This window comes from Vigna umbellata, chromosome 9 (genome assembly GCF_029865625.1).
Source record: "Vigna umbellata cultivar VRB3 chromosome 9, Vumbellata_1.0, whole genome shotgun sequence".
In the NCBI taxonomy this organism is placed as follows: Eukaryota; Viridiplantae; Streptophyta; class Magnoliopsida; order Fabales; family Fabaceae; genus Vigna; species Vigna umbellata.
Window position 1 is genome coordinate 5,490,648 of NC_142173.1, and position 17,586 is coordinate 5,508,233.

Here is a 17,586-nt window from a genome sequence, read left to right on the forward strand (position 1 = left end):
GAATGAAACACATGGAAGCTCAACATGTCACGGCTAAAGAGGACTTTTAGAAGCATTTGCAATTTCAAATTCTTTTGGTAGATGCACACGGGTCACGGTTAATGGTAGAAAAGTTTTATTTTCTTTTATTTCTTTTGCCTTAGAATATTTTATATTATATGTTGAAATGCTTTTCTTCTTTTTGGTGGTGAATGTATGGGATAGATGACAACATTGTGCATTTAATGTTTTAGCTCAAGCGTTGCATTTTTACAGCTCGAATTGTATTTGGATATTTATCGGTTGTAGTTTCCAATATAATGTTTTCATTTATTTTAATGCTTTCAATTATATTCAGTTGTGTTTAATTTTCATTTTTTTAGTTCAATTGCATTCACAAACCTTTCACAAACCCTCCTCCCCCCTCTTATGCGTTCGACCTATTACCTGAACCACAATTGGTCCTAGAGAGATGACCTAGGACTCACTTCCTAGTTTATACTGCATTCTTAATTGCACACCAATTTTATGGGCCGCGATAGCTGCATCAAAGTATCATCACAAGGACTTTTCTATGGCTTATAATGTGGCTGGGCTAACAAGAAAATTGGTTTTTCTAGATCACAAAATCCTTGAGTTAAGTGAATCATCTAAACACAATCATTCTTCCTTCTTCCCAACTTTCTTTTGCATTGAGCCTTTCTTTTTCTTTCTTCTCTTTTCCTTTTTCTTTTACTTTTCACATGCTTAGCTCAATGCTTTTCATATTCCCCTTTTTAAATCACCCAACAACCCCAAACTTGAATATTTATCAATACCACAAGATATCTTCAACTCAACTCAAGGTAAAGCTTTTCAAAAAGGGTTTTCTATCATATTCAAAGCTAAGGGTTCAAAGGATAGAACACATTGTGCTCTCTTTTATTGAGGTAAAATCATACATTTGGCTAATAATGGGTAACAATAGATGGCCTTGATCATATGACACATACAAGCAAGTGATTCAATCACAAAAACCTGGGCAAAGTCATTCATGCTTTCAAGGTAATATCATTCATTCACACAAACTCTGTAGTTCAAAACCTCACATATAGGCTCGTCCAATCATTCCACACACACATTCTGCTTAGCATCATAATCACAATCACAACATCATGTATTTGTTCACATAGGTCGTGAACAACCACCTGTATATCAGCATATAGTTCACAATCTCAACATCAATCATTATCCAAGCATCATCAAGCAATACTCATCATGCATAAATCACAAGTAAACCATCATAGCAGATAAAGTTTCAAATTGAGTACATCAAACCCTATTATAAAAACAGAAGCAAATAAGTTCAATAGTACAAAACAAAAGATAACAAATCCTGCTTTAGAGGTGATAACATCCATCAGTAGATGTTATCTCAGCTCCTCATCAACCCATGTTGTCGTCTGTATCTTCCTCCTCTTCATCTTCCTCAGCATCTTCAAAAGCATCTTCATCATCCTCATCATCCATAGCTGAAGCTTCAGCTGCTCCAGCTCTGCTGTCCTGAGCTTGCTCCTCTGGCCATGCCACCACATTATGAAACTCATCCATGGTCCACCTATGTGTTGGGGGTGTATCATACATCCCAATGATCATCTCTGATGTGGCCCCCTGCCCTTTGTGGATGGAATGCATCCTAGCATCTATAAGAGACATATACATGTCCCTCATCTGAAATGACTCTGCTTCTTGAGTCTTTGCAAATGCCTGACCATGTGGTGGTCTTCTTCCTCTATGAGGACGGCGTGCTGGTACTAGTTGAGCTGCCTCATCACCTCCACAATACTTTCTATAATAGGCCTCATCAATAGCTTTCATAGGCCTCATCAATAGCTTTCCTAGGCCTCTCAAATGGCAGAGCAGAGATATTCACCCCAACTAGCTCAAATAAATGTGTAATCAAAGAGGGATGCCCCAAAGGTGCTTTGTTATTCATAGTGTTGGCACACACTTGTATCTCATTAGCTATGACCTGGCCAATATTAATGCTCATCCCTCTGAGCACACAGTACAAGAGAAGCGCCCTGCTGACAGTTATGTCTGAGATGTGTGAGCATGGTTGAATGTTGGCATGAGAAAATGTCATCCAATACTTTGCTAGAGGAGTCAGATGAACTCTTTTGAAGTTCACTACAGCACCATTCCTATTTCTCTAAAAGTGTCCACCAAGCACACATAGCACACTTTCCACATCACCAAAGCCTGCTCGTTCTTCCATTATGAGAGCAAACTGACACTGCTCACCTGCCCATTCAGTATTTAAGAATCTATTAATGGAATTAGGGTCATACCGAATGGCGTGTCCTCTAACATAACTCAGATAGTCTTCAGCAGGATGATCACCCAACCTTCTTGCGTTGGTGTAAAATTCTTTCACCATTGTTATGTTAGCTGGTGTAGGGTAAGTGGCTAGCCTTCCCTAGTTCTTGTTCTTCATTTGCTCCCCAAACTGTGGAGCAAAGTCAGGTATCAATCCAGTCTTCCTTTCCATCAGTAGCCTCCTATCTTGGACAACTATAAAGTGGCGCTCATGCTTGCGGGATAGGAACTTGTTGGCATAGGATCGTTTTGGCTCCTTGTCCTTCCTCTTAGATCGTATAGTCTTGATTCTCTTGCCTGATGAGGAGGTTATCCCTGCATCAAACACAATTCACAAAATCACAAGACATATTGTTAAGCATTAGAAAACCACAAATAACACCCTAAGATCAGTCCTATCACCGCTGAGGCAATCAAAACCCCTCAGCACAACTTATACAGCAAGCCAGCAGCAAAAAGAAGCAAGAAAAATCATTCTGTCAGAATCGCGCTCAGGGGAAATTTCTATTGAGTAGCGATTCTGTAGATTTTTCAAAATCTTATTTAAATGCTCTTAATCTCCACCCACATGTGTTCTTCCTTGTTCTAGACCCAAATTCAGCAGTTTAATCGGTCCAAGCAGTAGTTAATTCTTGTAATCATGCATAAAAATCATAATCCCTCAAGAATCATGCTTAGAGAACCATGTTCATACCAATTCATGCTTTCAAAAACCTAGAATGAAAAATACTTGTACTTACTTGGGTGGAGGTGCTAAATGAATGAAAAATGCTCTATGAATGTGAAGAAGTCAGCCCCCAACAACAATGCTCTCTCACCAAACCCCAAACTTGAATTAAAACTTGGTGCAAAAAGTGAGTGGAAGAGAGATTTTGTGAAAGGGAACTAGTGCAGAAAGGGCTTTAGACGTCTGTTCTTTTGGCTTCTTGACGTCCGACCTATACCCGACGTCTTTGTGGGTGACGTTAGTCAGATGTCGGGGGTGTGCCTCAGACGTCTATATAGACGTTCGTTGTGGTCAGGCCCGACGTCTATATAGACGTCCGAGGCATACCTCCGACGTCTGAATAGATGTCCGAGGCACAACCCCCGACGTCTGTATGCCTGAAATGGGTTGTTTAGGGACTAGGGGTTTGGACATCTGTTTGTGCACTGCTAGACATCTATAGACGTCCATCAGTGCACTAACCGACATCTACTGGTGTTTTTGTTTTTAAATTAATTTATTTTTGCATTAAAACCACACCTGAAAAGTAGAAAATTGTCCCTAAACACTATAGTATAATATATATGCGTTTCATATAAAGAAAGTTCTACTTAATGTACAAAATAATCCAATACCAAAACTATCAAGATATAAACTTAAACTAAAACTAAGCAATGTTCAACAACAAATAAAATTTTTCGTAACTCCATCTTTGTAGAAGATAAGATGTCCACTCGTGCCTTATCTGCCTAATTGTGTCCTCTGGTATAGTAGATGTACTCTTGAAGCGCTGCAAAATTGAAGAAAGATTCATTATGGTTTCATATATGTTATGAATTTGATTTGTATTGTATTCAAGGTATGCATCATTACCTAATTCCAGTCATCTGTAATGACAGCTCGAATGATGGTCTTAATCCAACACATGACATAGAAGCCATATTTCCATGAATCTTGCTGCTGGTTACACTAAAATGACAAACTAAATAGTCAAGAATTTAGATCATTCAATAACATAGAAAATGAATTAGAACTATAAATGACTTACAACCTTTGGATATAAAATTTGAACTAGTTGACCTCGAGATTTACCAATAACTCTGTACAGATTGAAAACAAAAAGTAAAATTATCATAACTATATTTATCATAAAAGTTTAAGGTGAACATCAAATTCAAAGTCATTTTTGGAGAAACACTTACCCTTGAAGCATGGTTCTCAAGTCATTTTTCATCTTCCTGTGCAACGAACAAAACCATATAATTTTACATTGTGTGGGAATGATGACGATCAGTTGCTAGTGCGACCTATCACGAAGGACAAATAGTTATTTAACTAAGTAATTAAGGAAACTTTAATAATAAACTTTTACATATAACAACACCTACCCATCAATGTATGGCACAAGGTATACGTCTCTTTTCGAGTCATCCATCCATGTTTGCAAATAATGTTGTCTGTTTTCAAGTGTGTTACCAAAAGGTTGAATTGTTTGAGGTTCAACAAATTCGTACATGGAAGACTGACCTTGGTCTACAACGATTGTGTCCATGTACCTAAAACAACAAAGTTAAGTTGTTAGAAACTATAGGGATCAAACAAAAAGAAATATGGAAGACAAAATTAACTATCTTACATGCACCATAGTTGAATGATGGAAATATTCAACATCCTGTCTCCCCCAATCACCTCCAATGCATCAAGCAATGTGATATATACTGGCACATGGGGGGGTAGACCAAATACTCTCAAATCCAGTATAGTTCTAATGGTGCTCTCTTCAACCTAGGTAATCTTGTCATTAGCTTTGATAGAGGATCATCCTCCGCTTCAGCCATGTCATCATCTTCATGTATGACTTTATCATGAATCGGCTGCTTCTGAGGACGTGTGAACTGAAGATAAGAATTTCATCAAAGAGTTATCAACAAATATTTTTAAAGTTAACATAGAAATACTAATAACAAAGACATTATACCTGTGGAGTAGCGATGTGTGACATGATCAATGCTCTAGGCTAGGCTATAAATGATCCTATGGCCTCCCCCACAAAATTAATTTCTGGAGTGGGTACAGGCACCTGAGCCTGGGGATTCCGAATCTCGTCAATCGTCACACGCACGTGGTGGGGTAATATGGGAACACCATGAATAGTCTGCCCTCCCTCAAGCACTTGTCCGACAGCCACAATGCGTGGGGGATCCCCATCAACCAACAACTCATATTGACCACTATACTGAGTAGGTTCTACAGCAGAGCATGATCCTCTAGTGCTGACACGAGGTGGTGTGGGAGTTTCAGCGGGCCCCGTGTTGCCCTGCGTCATGGAATGCAACTTTTCTTCAAGCGCTCTTTGTATTGCTTTTTGTTCTTGTAGCTGCTCCATGAATCGTTGCTCCATTGATCTCATGCTTTGGTTGAAGTCTTTTCTCCCACTGAAGATCCATCTGCCTCAGTGCCTCATGACTCATTCATTGAGTGGTTTTCTGTGTAGGGCCAAAGTAGTCACAAAGACCAATCGCCCTAGGAACTCCACGTACACGTCCTAGGTGCTCGAGCTTTCCAATGGTCGTTGTTAGAATGTCGTCCCTACCTTGGCCAACAAATGTTCCCTGAGTCTGCTGCTCAACCAACTCATCCTGCACATACAAAAAACCAAGTTACTTAGAAGACATGTTGTGATAGATACACAATCAAACAATGTTTAGAATTTGAACTTACAATTCTTTATGAGATTAAGGCAGCTGAGGAAGATGCCATGTTTCCATCAGATTTAGTCCGAGCAGCCTTCCACAGCTCGTACCTAGCAGGTGCAGGTGCTAGGTCCGGCAACTCAAGTCCCAAGGCATCCGCTCTAGACTTTCTAATTTTTTTTCCAGTTTTGCATAACCACCTCGTGATAACAAGTGTGGTGCATCGTTTAGCCTTTGTCTTTCTTGGGCGGCTAACCTTTTACCCTGTGAAACCATGTATATAAATAAGTGTAAAATCATAGGAACTCAATGAAAGACTTTTCAGATGTTAAGAAACAAACCTTTCATTCCTCAGACTCTCTAGATGCATGAAATTGTATCCACTCCTCCTCTGCGAAGGTATACTGCTGACATGGATTTTCATGTTGTCTGTCTCCAAAGACATATAGTCGTGTCAGCCTTGTCTTGAAATCCCTCCATCTTATCGCTATATGCGATAACACTTTCTTTCTAATTTGTATTGTTTTTGGAATATCATAATGTTGCTGTTTAAAACAAAAAACATGTTATTGATTTGAAAAGATGAAAGAAATAAGTATATCAAAATTCTTTTAAGTAAACATACCTGAATATATTGCCATAAGAGGTTCTTGTCGACCTCTGGAACGTCATCCCAAGTTGCATGAAGGATAAAGACATGGCTTTTTGCTAACTTACCCAGATACACTAGTACAATAAAGGGAAATGGCACCGGTTAAATTCGTTTATAGGCACCGGTTCTGCAACCGAGGCATATAGAGACGAGGTAAAAAGGATAAGTTTAATGCCTCGGTTGTGGACCGAGTCAAAAAGAGATCGGTTGTTGCCTCGGTTCTCTTTTGAACCGAGACCGTATCTTAGAAAATTTTAATAAAAAAAATCAAAAAACTGCTGAATCTGGTGCTTTTCCTCAAACCTTTAACATCAAAGTTCAGAAAATCACTCCAGGATTCAATACAGAACATCAAAACAGAACATCAAAGTTCAGATACATACATTACAAAGCATATAACAAAAGTCAGTAGGATGATAGAATCAATGTTCTTCATTACAGAGCATATGACAAATGAAAAAAAAAATCAGAAAATAGAATCCGATTACAGAGTATCAAAGTTCAAATCAAAACATCAGAAAATCATACTTCAGATACATTAAAGAGCTGGAAAAAAAATCAAAGAAACCACTGGCACCCGACGGCAAGCGGGAAGAGGGAAGCGGCTCCTGACAGCAAGCGGCTCCCGACGGCAAGCGGTTCCCGACGGCAAGCGGGTGCTAGGCCAGCGACTCCACCAAGCGGCAAGCGGGTGCTAGGCTAGCGACTCCACCAAGCGGTCCACGAACAGCACCATCGGAGAAACAAAAAGAAAAGGGAGAGAAAGGGGATCTGGATCTGGATCTGGATCTGGATCTGGATCTGGAAGCCGCACTCGAAGCCGTCGCACACGACTGGCGGAGACACCACGGTCGGTGCTGGCGCCGCGTTGCTAGGGTCCAGGACGGGGAGTAGCAGCACGGGAAAAGCACGGGGAGCGGCAGCACGGATGGTGAAGGGTTGTTTAAAGAATGAAGGGAGGAAGAAGAGAAAGAGTTTTGGTTTGGTGATAGCAGGAGAACAGTAGTAATAATGGAAGGGTTTGGTGGTAGCAGTAGAGGCCCCTTATGCCTCGGTTCTGCTATTAACCGAGTCCTTAGCTTAAAAGGTGCCTCGTGCACTGGACAAGGTGTCTCGTGGAGTGGAAAAGGTGCAGGTCTTTATGCCTCAGTTCTGCTATTAACCGAGTCCCTAGCTTAAAAGTGCCTCGTGCACTGGAAAAGGTGCCTCGTGGAGTGGAAAAGGTGCAGGTCCTTATGCCTCGGTCCTGTATCAACCGAAGCAGTATTAAATTTTTATTTTTTATGTCTCGGTTCTTTGTACACCCGAAGCATATAATTTTATCTTAATTTCAAAATTGCCACTGCGTCTTAAATGCTTCGATTTTTACGAAACCGCGGCATATACGACGAGTTAAAAAAACATTTTTTTACTAGTGATAACTCCTAAACCTATCAACATTTGGCCTTGATGCCTGATCAGATCTGGGGTCAATGTCAACATGTGTCCTCTACCCATCAATGCGTCCGGATGTCACATCTGTCAATCGTGTGACACCTCAACCACGTCTGGTCTGTCCCGATCCTGAGTCTGAGGCCGACATACCTGAAAAATTATACAAGGTTAGTAATAATTCAATTATGATGAACATAAATATAAAGTCAATACAGAAAATATCACAACCTATTAAGATATTGTTTTCTCCCAAATCCTTTCATTGTGATCACTACGAATTGCATGGATGACATCGGCAACGTCATCAACTGGTCTTTAGTGGGTCTAGATGCAACAGATGTTGTGTCAAATATATCAAGAGAATCGTCATCGTCATGTCCATGCATGTTTTTTCCTTCTAAAACCACTGACCATTTTTTATTCGCTGGATCATTTACGTAAAATATTTGTCTTGCTTGACTAGCCATGATAAATGGTTGATCAGTGTAATTCATCTTGTTCAAGTCTACTAATGTGAAACCAAAGTCATCTGTCATGACACCAAAATTTATATCAACCCATTTACACTTGAAAACTGGGCCTCTAAAAGTGAAATAATCAACTTCCCATATTTCTTGTATTATTCCAAAATAACTCATGGATGCTGTGATTGGATTTCTGTCTTTAGAACTAGCAAAGTTTACAGCCTCAGCTTGTAGTGTGACGCCACTATTTTGAACTCTACTTTTGTCATCTTCTACCTTTGTCTGAAAAGAAATATTGTTTATATAGTGCCTACCATATGTAATGACATTTGTGTTCGGCCCATGAGATAACCTCAATAAACTTTCAGAACAACCTCGAGGGTCAACAACTTTCTTGCAAATGGCATTAAAGAACAAACTCAGACGTGTCAGAATACCCCTAACAGAAGGAGGTAATATGCCTCGAATAACAACAGGTAACAATTGTTGCATCAATACATGACAATCATGAAACTTTAAACCAACTAACTTTAACTCTTGCATAGAAACAAGGTTACTAATATTTGAAGAATAACCTTGTGGAACCTTCACACTTCTTAAACAGTTACAAAAGCTTTGTTTTTCTTTTTTAGAAAGTCCGTGACAGGCTGGGGGCAGATAGGTGCATCTTCTTATTATCTGTGGATGTAACTCAGATCGGATTCCCATGTCAGCCAAATCTTGTCGTGCTTTTATTCTGTCTTTGCTCTTCCCTTTGACGTTTAATAAAGTTCCGATGACACTGTCACAAACATTTTTTTCAACGTGCATCACATCAATACAATGTTTAACATCAAGTTGACACCAATATGGAAGCTTAAGAAATATTGATCGTTTCTTCCAAATGTTTTTTACAAAGGTACTTTTATGATGTTTTCCAAACACAATGTCAATGTTTTTGACTTCGTTGTACACCTTTTCACCATTTCGGGGTCTGCACACAACCTCATTCTCAGCACTTCCATTAAATGTTTTTTCAATCTACGATAAGGGTGATTACGAGGAAGGAATTTTCGATGTCTTGTAAATACTGTCTTCTGTCCATGCTTCAATTGAAGGTAACTAGTGTTTTCTTCACATATGGGACATGCAAAATTACCTTTAACACTATAACCGCTCAAGTTTCCATACGCTGGGAAATCATTTATAGTGCAAAACAACATTGCACGTAAACGGAACTGTTCCTGAACATGTGAATCAAACACGTCGACCCCTTCTTCCCACAACAATTTCAAATCATCAATTAAAGGTTTTAAGTAAACATCAATGTCATTTCCAGGTTGTCTAGGACCCGATATCATCATGGACAACATCACATATTTTCTCTTCATGCACAACAAAGGAGAAAGATTGTAAATCATCAACATAACTGGCCATAAACTGTGTTTGCTACTTAAGTTTCCACAAGGATTCATACCATCAGTTGCAAGTGCAAGTCTTAAGTTTCTTGGATCTGCACCAAATTCTGGAAATTTTTCATCAATCTTTTTCCATTGTGGTGAATCAGCAGGGTGTCGAAGAAGATTATCGCACTTTCTTTCGTCAAAGTGATGCATCTTCTTTAACAAAAAATATACGTTTGAACCTAGGTCTTATAGGCAAATACCACATCACCTTAGCAAGTGCACCATCATTACCTTCATCTGTAGTGTTTCTGTCAGATTTTTTTTTAAAACGGGATAAACCACATGTTGGACAATACTTTAGCGAAGTAAACTCCTTTGTGTACAAAACACAATCATTAGGACAAGCATGTATCTTTTGATATTCAAGACCTATTGACATAAAATTTCTTTTGCCTCGTAATTACGAATAGGTAGAGTATTATTTTCTGGAAGCATCTCCTTCAACAACTCCAACAACTCGATGAAACTTCTATTGGTCCATCCATTCCTTGCTTTTAAACTAAACAACTTCAAAGTTTCAAACAGACGTGTAAAGTTCGAGCATCCGGGGAACAACAGTTGCTCTGAATCATTTATAAGAGAATCATACAAATTAGCTCTTCCAAAATTATCTTCACCGACATCACGTATCATGTCCTCTAAACGATCACTCATCCATTCTTCCACATAATCCGTTCCTCGTGATGTGGTAGGCTGGTTTAATACTTCTCCATGCCAAGTCCAAACGGTGTAAGTCCTCATTATGCCGAACATGAATAGATGGTCACACACATTGCCTAAGTCTTACCGTATTTGATTAAGACAACGCACACAAGGACAAAAATATGTCCCGTTCACAGACTTAGCATTTTGTTCAACGTATTGCAAGAACTCCGAAAAACCCTTATCATATTCTTCACTGATGCGACGTTCATTCATCCAGCTACGATCCATTCTATGTTCGTAAAATCATCAGTTTAAGTTTTTAACTCTCGTCCTACCCATTCAAAAAAATTATTTTTCATAATTTGCTAAGACACATGCAAAGAAGTCTACATCATAAATTTGATAAGATTTCAGCAGCATTTCGCATTGGTATCTAAAATACACGAAATGAGAGTAGTCAACGATGACCACAATCAAATATGCATTCGGAGAACAGCACAAATACTGAACCAAAATTTTATCAATCTTATCTATAAACTCTAGCTTACATGTTATTGCAAATTATGAAAATTAATTTTCTCAAACTGTTCAATCGAACAATTCAAAATTTAACACAAACGATTAAAAGATTAATCGTTTGTGTTAAATTTCAAACGTGAACTAAGTGTCTCCCAATGATTTGATACTTATAATCTAACATGACAATTATAATAACACAACTAATACATGCATATTCAAAAGCCAATAACACATGCAGACCTTAAAGTCAAAAACATGCATACAAAAAACCCAATAACATGCATACAAAAAAATTATCAACGAAGAAGCTAACCTGAAAAGCAGATTCCAAATGAAATGGAGGAAAATCGAGGAGTGCACGACCTAAAACGTAGGCCAAAAACAATCAAAAACGCTGCCCAAGAACACGTAAAAAACTGCACCAAAATGCATTGAAAACGATTTTTAATCGGTTCAAATCAAAGATATTTCATCACAGAACAATTTAATCGGATTAAAAGTAAATTTAAACGGTCCAAAAGAGAGAAAACGCACCTGGAAATGCAATGTCGCATGGTGAAATCGCGGGGAAGACGATGAACAGTAAGCGTAATTCCTCGCGGGTTCACCATTTTAGTATAAATGTCACAAGACGTCTAGTACTGGGGGCCCCGACGTTTATAATATTATAGACGTCAGGGCCATAACTAATATGACGTGTTTTGGATTTAAATATTGATATTCGCGGGGGGTTTTAGACCTCCGTTGGAGGGGCCTCGGCGTGTATAATATTATAGATGTCGGGGCTCCTCCACAACGGACGTTTAAGGGGCTGAAACAATTAACTCTTCGACTACCCTGTCAACCGCTTAAACGTCCGTTGTGGAGGGGACCCGACGTCTATAATATTATACACGTCGGGGCCCCTCCAATGGACGTTTAAGTGGCTGAAAAAGTTAACTCTTCAACTACCCTGTCAGCCGCTTAAACGTCCGTTGTGGAGGGGCCCCGACGTCTATAATATTCTAGACGTCGGGGCCCCTCCAATGGACGTTTAAGTGGCTGAAAAAGTTAGCTATTCAACTACCTGTTAGCCACTTAAACGTCCGTTGTTGAGGGGCCCCGACGTCTAGAATATTATACACGTCAGGGCCCCTCCAAAGGACGTTTAAGTGGCTGAAAAAGTTAACTCTTCAACTACCCTATCAACCGCTTAAACGTCCATTGTGGAGGGGCCCCGAAGTCTATAATATTATACACGTCGGGTCCCCTCCACAACGGACGTCTAAAGTCAAACTTATTTACGAAAATTCAATCGATCAATTATTTACGTTGGTGTTTTCGTGGACGGACGTCTATTGGGTGACTTGAAAGGCAAATTTTGCACTAGTGCCTTGGGGAAGAAGGAAAAAGTGAGGAAAACTCTTTCGAAAGTGCTTGAGAGTGTGTGGGAAGAGAGAGATCTGAAAATAAAAGCAAAGTTGTGCCCTAGGGTATAAAAATACCCAAATGGGCCTAATCCCGCTGAGCCCATTTGAACCAAACCAATCCACCCAACTATGTAGTGTTGGCACTCAGCGGAAATTTCCACTGAGCGGCATTTGCGGCACCTCTTCTCCTTCTTCCTAGCTTGCCCTAGGTGTCTTATACTCATGCCTCTCACTCACCTCATGCATTTATGTTTTCACATCACTCATACATTCCATCCCTATCATGCATCTAAAGTAGAATCAAACACAAATAAAGTAAATCAACTGGGTTGCCTCTTAGGTAGCGCTTGTTTAACGTCATGAGCCTGACCCAAAATCCTCCAGCATTCTTCAGTAAGTGCAAATCTTTCTTACCAACACCCATCAGTAGGTGTAAACAAACCTGGTATCCTTCAGTAGATACTCAACCACCTAGCATCCATCAGTAGAGGTAAACCTTATAACAAGTTTATAACCAAAACAAAAGATACCAAAAGTTCATAATTACATCACCAAACCAAAAGTAAAAGTTCTTAAATCACTGGATTGCCTCCCAGCAAGCGCTCTTTTAACGTCACTAAATTGAGGTGATACAATTGTTAGAATATGTTCCTCATAATACACCGGAAGTAGAAGTTGAAGCTATGATGCCTAATGGTCAGACTGTGGGTATAGTTGGTGGTGAATGTCAACAACAAGGTGATAGTAGACCAATTTCAAAGAGGTTTTATGCATGTCTCAAGGCATGCAAGGTTAGTTTTGTCTCATGCAAGCCAATTATTAGGCTGGATGGTGCTTTCTTGAAAGGAAAATATGGTGGTGAATTGTTAAGTTCTGTTGGTAGAGACGTGAACGACCAAATGCATGTTGCATATGTCGTGGTGGAAGTAGAGAACAAGGATACATGAAGATGGATTTTGGAACTTCTGGTTGAAGACCTCGGTGGGGCACGAGTATGTTCATCATTTAAATTCATCTTAGACCAACAAAAGGCAATTCCAATGACTTTTCACCCCATTATGTTCATTTACATTAATATCGAAATCAAACCTCTAACCACACTATTATAGTTTAAAATAACATGGACTACTTCAAGCTATACAAGAAGTGGTTCCTATAGTTGATGAACGATACTATGTTAGGCACCTATGCAAATTTCAGAAAAAAGTTCTTTGGAAAGCATCTAAAGCGTTTGATGTGGAGAGCAACTACAACAACCCACCCACAAACATGGGAAATAGAAATGAGAAAGATAAAAGAGCTCAACGATGACACTTTTAAATACTTGATCAAAATTCCTCCTAGGTTTGGTTTTCTTTAATACCTTTTCAAAATGTTGTGTCTGCTGTAATGATTTAGTTTTATTGTTTAATGGTTTCCCAAGATTAATGCTATAATGATTTAGTTGTACATGCTTAGTTCAGTTGGCTAGAGAGTGGAAAACTTGGATGTTTGTTAACCTGTACTTGTACCTGCTTAATATTTCTTAACCTATTCCAATGTAGATATTGGTCACGACCAAGGTTTACCACCATATCTCAATGTGATACTTTGGTAAAGAACATGTCAAAGACATTCAACAGTGTAATGGTGCATATAAGGTCTAAGCTAATCATAATCATGTTAGAGGAGATTCGGCTTTACCCGATGAAGAGATGGGCAACAAACATGACGAAAATACAATCATTTTCTGGGGTCATTTGTCCTAAAATCAAGACTAGACTTAATAAGGAGTCCCAATTAACTAAATATTGATTCCTAGGTAACCTTAATTTATTATTATTTATGATTTGTGTTAAAATGTCAAGTTTTTCATTATTAATTATCAGGTCTTTTGTCTTTACAATTGGTAAGCAAACAAGCTCTTTAAAGTTCATCATGTGTCCCAAGCTGGGAACAAGTTTGTAGTCAATATAGACCAATTTTTGTGTACATGCAGGAAATGGACTATCACTAGCATTCCATGTTGTCATTCCTTGGCTATGAAATTTCTCAATTTAGATGCATAGGACTTCATACCTTGTTGGTTTAGGAAGTCAATATATGAAGAAATATACTCCTCAATTGTGTATCCAATAAATGGTAACAACATGTGGGAGATTACCACATATGCTAATGTCTTCCCTCCACCAAAAAAATATTACCAGGGAGATGAATGAAGAAAAGAAGGTTGCATCAATGAGAGTTAATGAAGGACGATACAAGAATGAGGAAGGGTGTGTTACTTAAAAGATGTGGCCTTTCTAAGGAACTAGATCACAATAGAACTTCATGCTCGAAATCAACCCAAGAACGTGTTCTGATTCCATAACCAAAATTCAATTACTCAGTCATAAACACATAAGAATGGTCCTTCAACGAACAATAAGAATGATCTTTCGACATCCTCTTTAAAGAAGAACAAGTACGTTCACCCCCCGCGTCGCAAAAATACAAGCTCGATGACCTTACACACCCTTTTCATTTAAGGATTTTCATCTTTGACTTTAGGGATTTTATGAAATCCCAATTCTTTTTCATTCCTAAATTACACAACCACGTTATACGAGCTTTCTCTGTCACATGCTTAACATTTACGTAGACAACATGTTACAAGATAGAAATTTTAACGTCGTCTATCCCAATTAACGACAAGGTTCCAATTGATTGAATTTTATATAAACATAGACATAATTGAGACAAAAAATAATACCAAATTTATTTAAGACAATTATACCTCGAAAATTATTAAAAAAAACCTATGCATACCCCTTTTTCATTCTATATATTCACGCTCGGGTAGTCCGACCCAACCCTAAAACAACCCAAAACTTAAAACGGGTCGGGTTGATAGAGACCTACCGGACGAATCTCTTCGCATTTCAAACTCCATTGCGACACCATCAAAGCAACACCGCAATGCCTCTGCAACGATGCGCAGTTCAAAGTTTGCAGTGTCTCTGCTTATAGCACGTGCCAAGTCCCTTCAACTTCATCACCTCACGTGTCACTGCGTCGCTTCTTCTTCTCCAACTTCAACGCCACTCTTCAAGGTTTTCCCTTCTTCCATACGAAATGCGAATGCCGTCGCCACCACGCGCCTCTTCTCCAGCTACTATTCCCTCGAACAGTTTTCCGATGATGAATACGACGGTGACTTTGAGAACCAGCAGGTTCTTCTTCTTCTTCTTCTCTCTCTCTCTCTCTCTCTCTCTCTCTGTTTTTTCTTTCAAATTTTATTGTTTATCTCATATGCTTAGATGTTTCACGTGTCGTTTTGGTGAAAGTGATTTTATTTTTGTTTAGGTATTTGAAGTTCTCTTTGTCTGGTTATGTTAGTATGTTTTGATTGCAATGATTAAATTGAAAAATAATACAGATGAAGTTAAATATATTTTAATACCTATGAACTGGTTATGAATATGTTTTCTACAATTGCAGTTCTGTAAAAACAAATACTTTTGTTACAAATGCTGAGGTTTTTCAATCGAAGATGGAATTTGATTAAGGTTCAATTTGGACAAAATGGAATCTACTTTTTTGTACTCAGTAGGTTCTGAAAATCATGGTCTGCTTTGGTACAGGGCTACTATTTCTGAGAAAATGTAATGGTTATTGTAGGTATCGTCTACGGTGGCCAATGTAGACGAGTGGAAATGGAAACTCAGCATGCTGTTACGCAGCGAAAAGGACCAGGAGATTGTATCAAGAGATAAAAAAGATAGGAGGGACTATGAACAGATAGCTAACCTTGCCAAAAGAATGGGGCTATACAGGTAAAATAATACACATTAATTCATGCTTTGTGAAATGAGAGAAAAAAAATAAAGACTCACTGACTTTAAGAGATATTCAGACTTTTTAAAGAATCTGCGTCTTTCTGTTTTCAATCATTTATTCGTGTTGGTTATCATAATGCACAGTGAGTTGTTTGGAAAAGTGGTCGTTGCAAGCAAGGTACCTCTTCCCAACTACCGTCCAGATTTGGATGACAAACGTCCACAAAGAGAGGTAATAACTTTGCCACAACTGGTGGGTAGAAAACTTCAATTTGTACTAGGATTGGTTGTATCCTAGAAAAATAATCTCCTACATTCCGTTGTCACAGGTGGTGATTCCACTAAGCTTGCAAAGGAGGGTTGAGGGTTTGCTGCAGGAGTACCTTGATAGACTTCAGTTAAATTCTGCAAAGACAACTGACAGCCTGGATGATGGGAACTCCACCAATCAAGTTAAAGAAATAGACATTGACGAAAATGATGATTCTTTGGTGGATGAATCTGTCATGGAAAAGGTTCTCCAAAAGAGGAGTTTGAGGATGCGCAATATGCAAAGAGCTTGGCAGGTTTTGTTTGATTTCTTGAATTTTCCTGTTAGATTTTGTTTGGTATCACACATGCATGAATTAGTCACAAATTAAGAGTCTGTGTCTGTTGGGTTTACTTTTGTAATTTGTTAATTTTCTTTTCTGCTCTAATTTCATACCGAAATTATTAGTTTGTTTGTGTGGTTTTTCTAACTTATAATGAAAATATGTGTTTGTCCTTGCATAGATTATATCTTATACACAATTACTCACACTGAAGATTAAATGGTACCACGAGACTAGGTTCTAATTTTTTAGCTTGGCCAACAACCACTGTTATGTTTTTTGTTGTACAGTCCTTTCTGTAGCAAGTTATTTGTCTTCCTTTGTTTTGTTGTATTGGAAAACGGAACAACTTTCCTTTTATTTTTCTGATAATAAAATTGGTTACTTGGTCATAAATGATACTATTGCTGCTGTCTTCCTGGCTTGCAAGCTTGTGTGTTGACAAATGGAAGAACTTAGTATTAATTGCTATACAAATTTGAATATTCATGATTTATCTGAAGGCTGACCAATCAGATATTTGCATGTTCGTAATAAAAGCTTGCAAATGAAGTTTGGAGTTGGTTGCTGATACGCAAGTTTTACTTTAGCTATTTTACAAACAAATAATCATATTTTTGTTGTTTTTAAAATGCACTACTTCTATGAACATAAGATATTTTCATGCCATTAAGCACTCTAGAGCCAGATAGTTAAAATGGTTGTGTATAGATGCACACACAGAGTCAAGATACAAGCTTGTAGTGTTGCATAGAGCTATGCTGACTCTTGGTATAGGAGTATGGCATGTGGTTTCTGTAAGTTTTATCTAGTCTGCATAATGGGCTTCTTACATTATCCCTATATTTTAAGCCAACAAACATTTTTTAGTGAATTGAGATTCTCAAAACTT

General features: G+C 38.5%; 1 protein-coding gene across 1 annotated transcript in view; it reads left to right on the top strand.

Moving 5' to 3' along the window:
• The first annotated feature begins 15,071 nt into the window (after window positions 1-15,071).
• Window positions 15,072-17,586, top strand: part of ABO6 (DEA(D/H)-box RNA helicase family protein) — a 30,235-nt gene continuing 27,720 nt past the window's right edge. Inside the window, exons 1-4 of the mRNA XM_088098458.1 lie at window positions 15,072-15,495; window positions 15,944-16,098; window positions 16,246-16,333; window positions 16,431-16,667. Of these exons, the coding sequence (XP_087954584.1) occupies window positions 15,256-15,495; window positions 15,944-16,098; window positions 16,246-16,333; window positions 16,431-16,667 (720 nt within the window). The 5' untranslated portion in view covers window positions 15,072-15,255. The remainder of the gene's footprint in view (window positions 15,496-15,943; window positions 16,099-16,245; window positions 16,334-16,430; window positions 16,668-17,586) is intronic.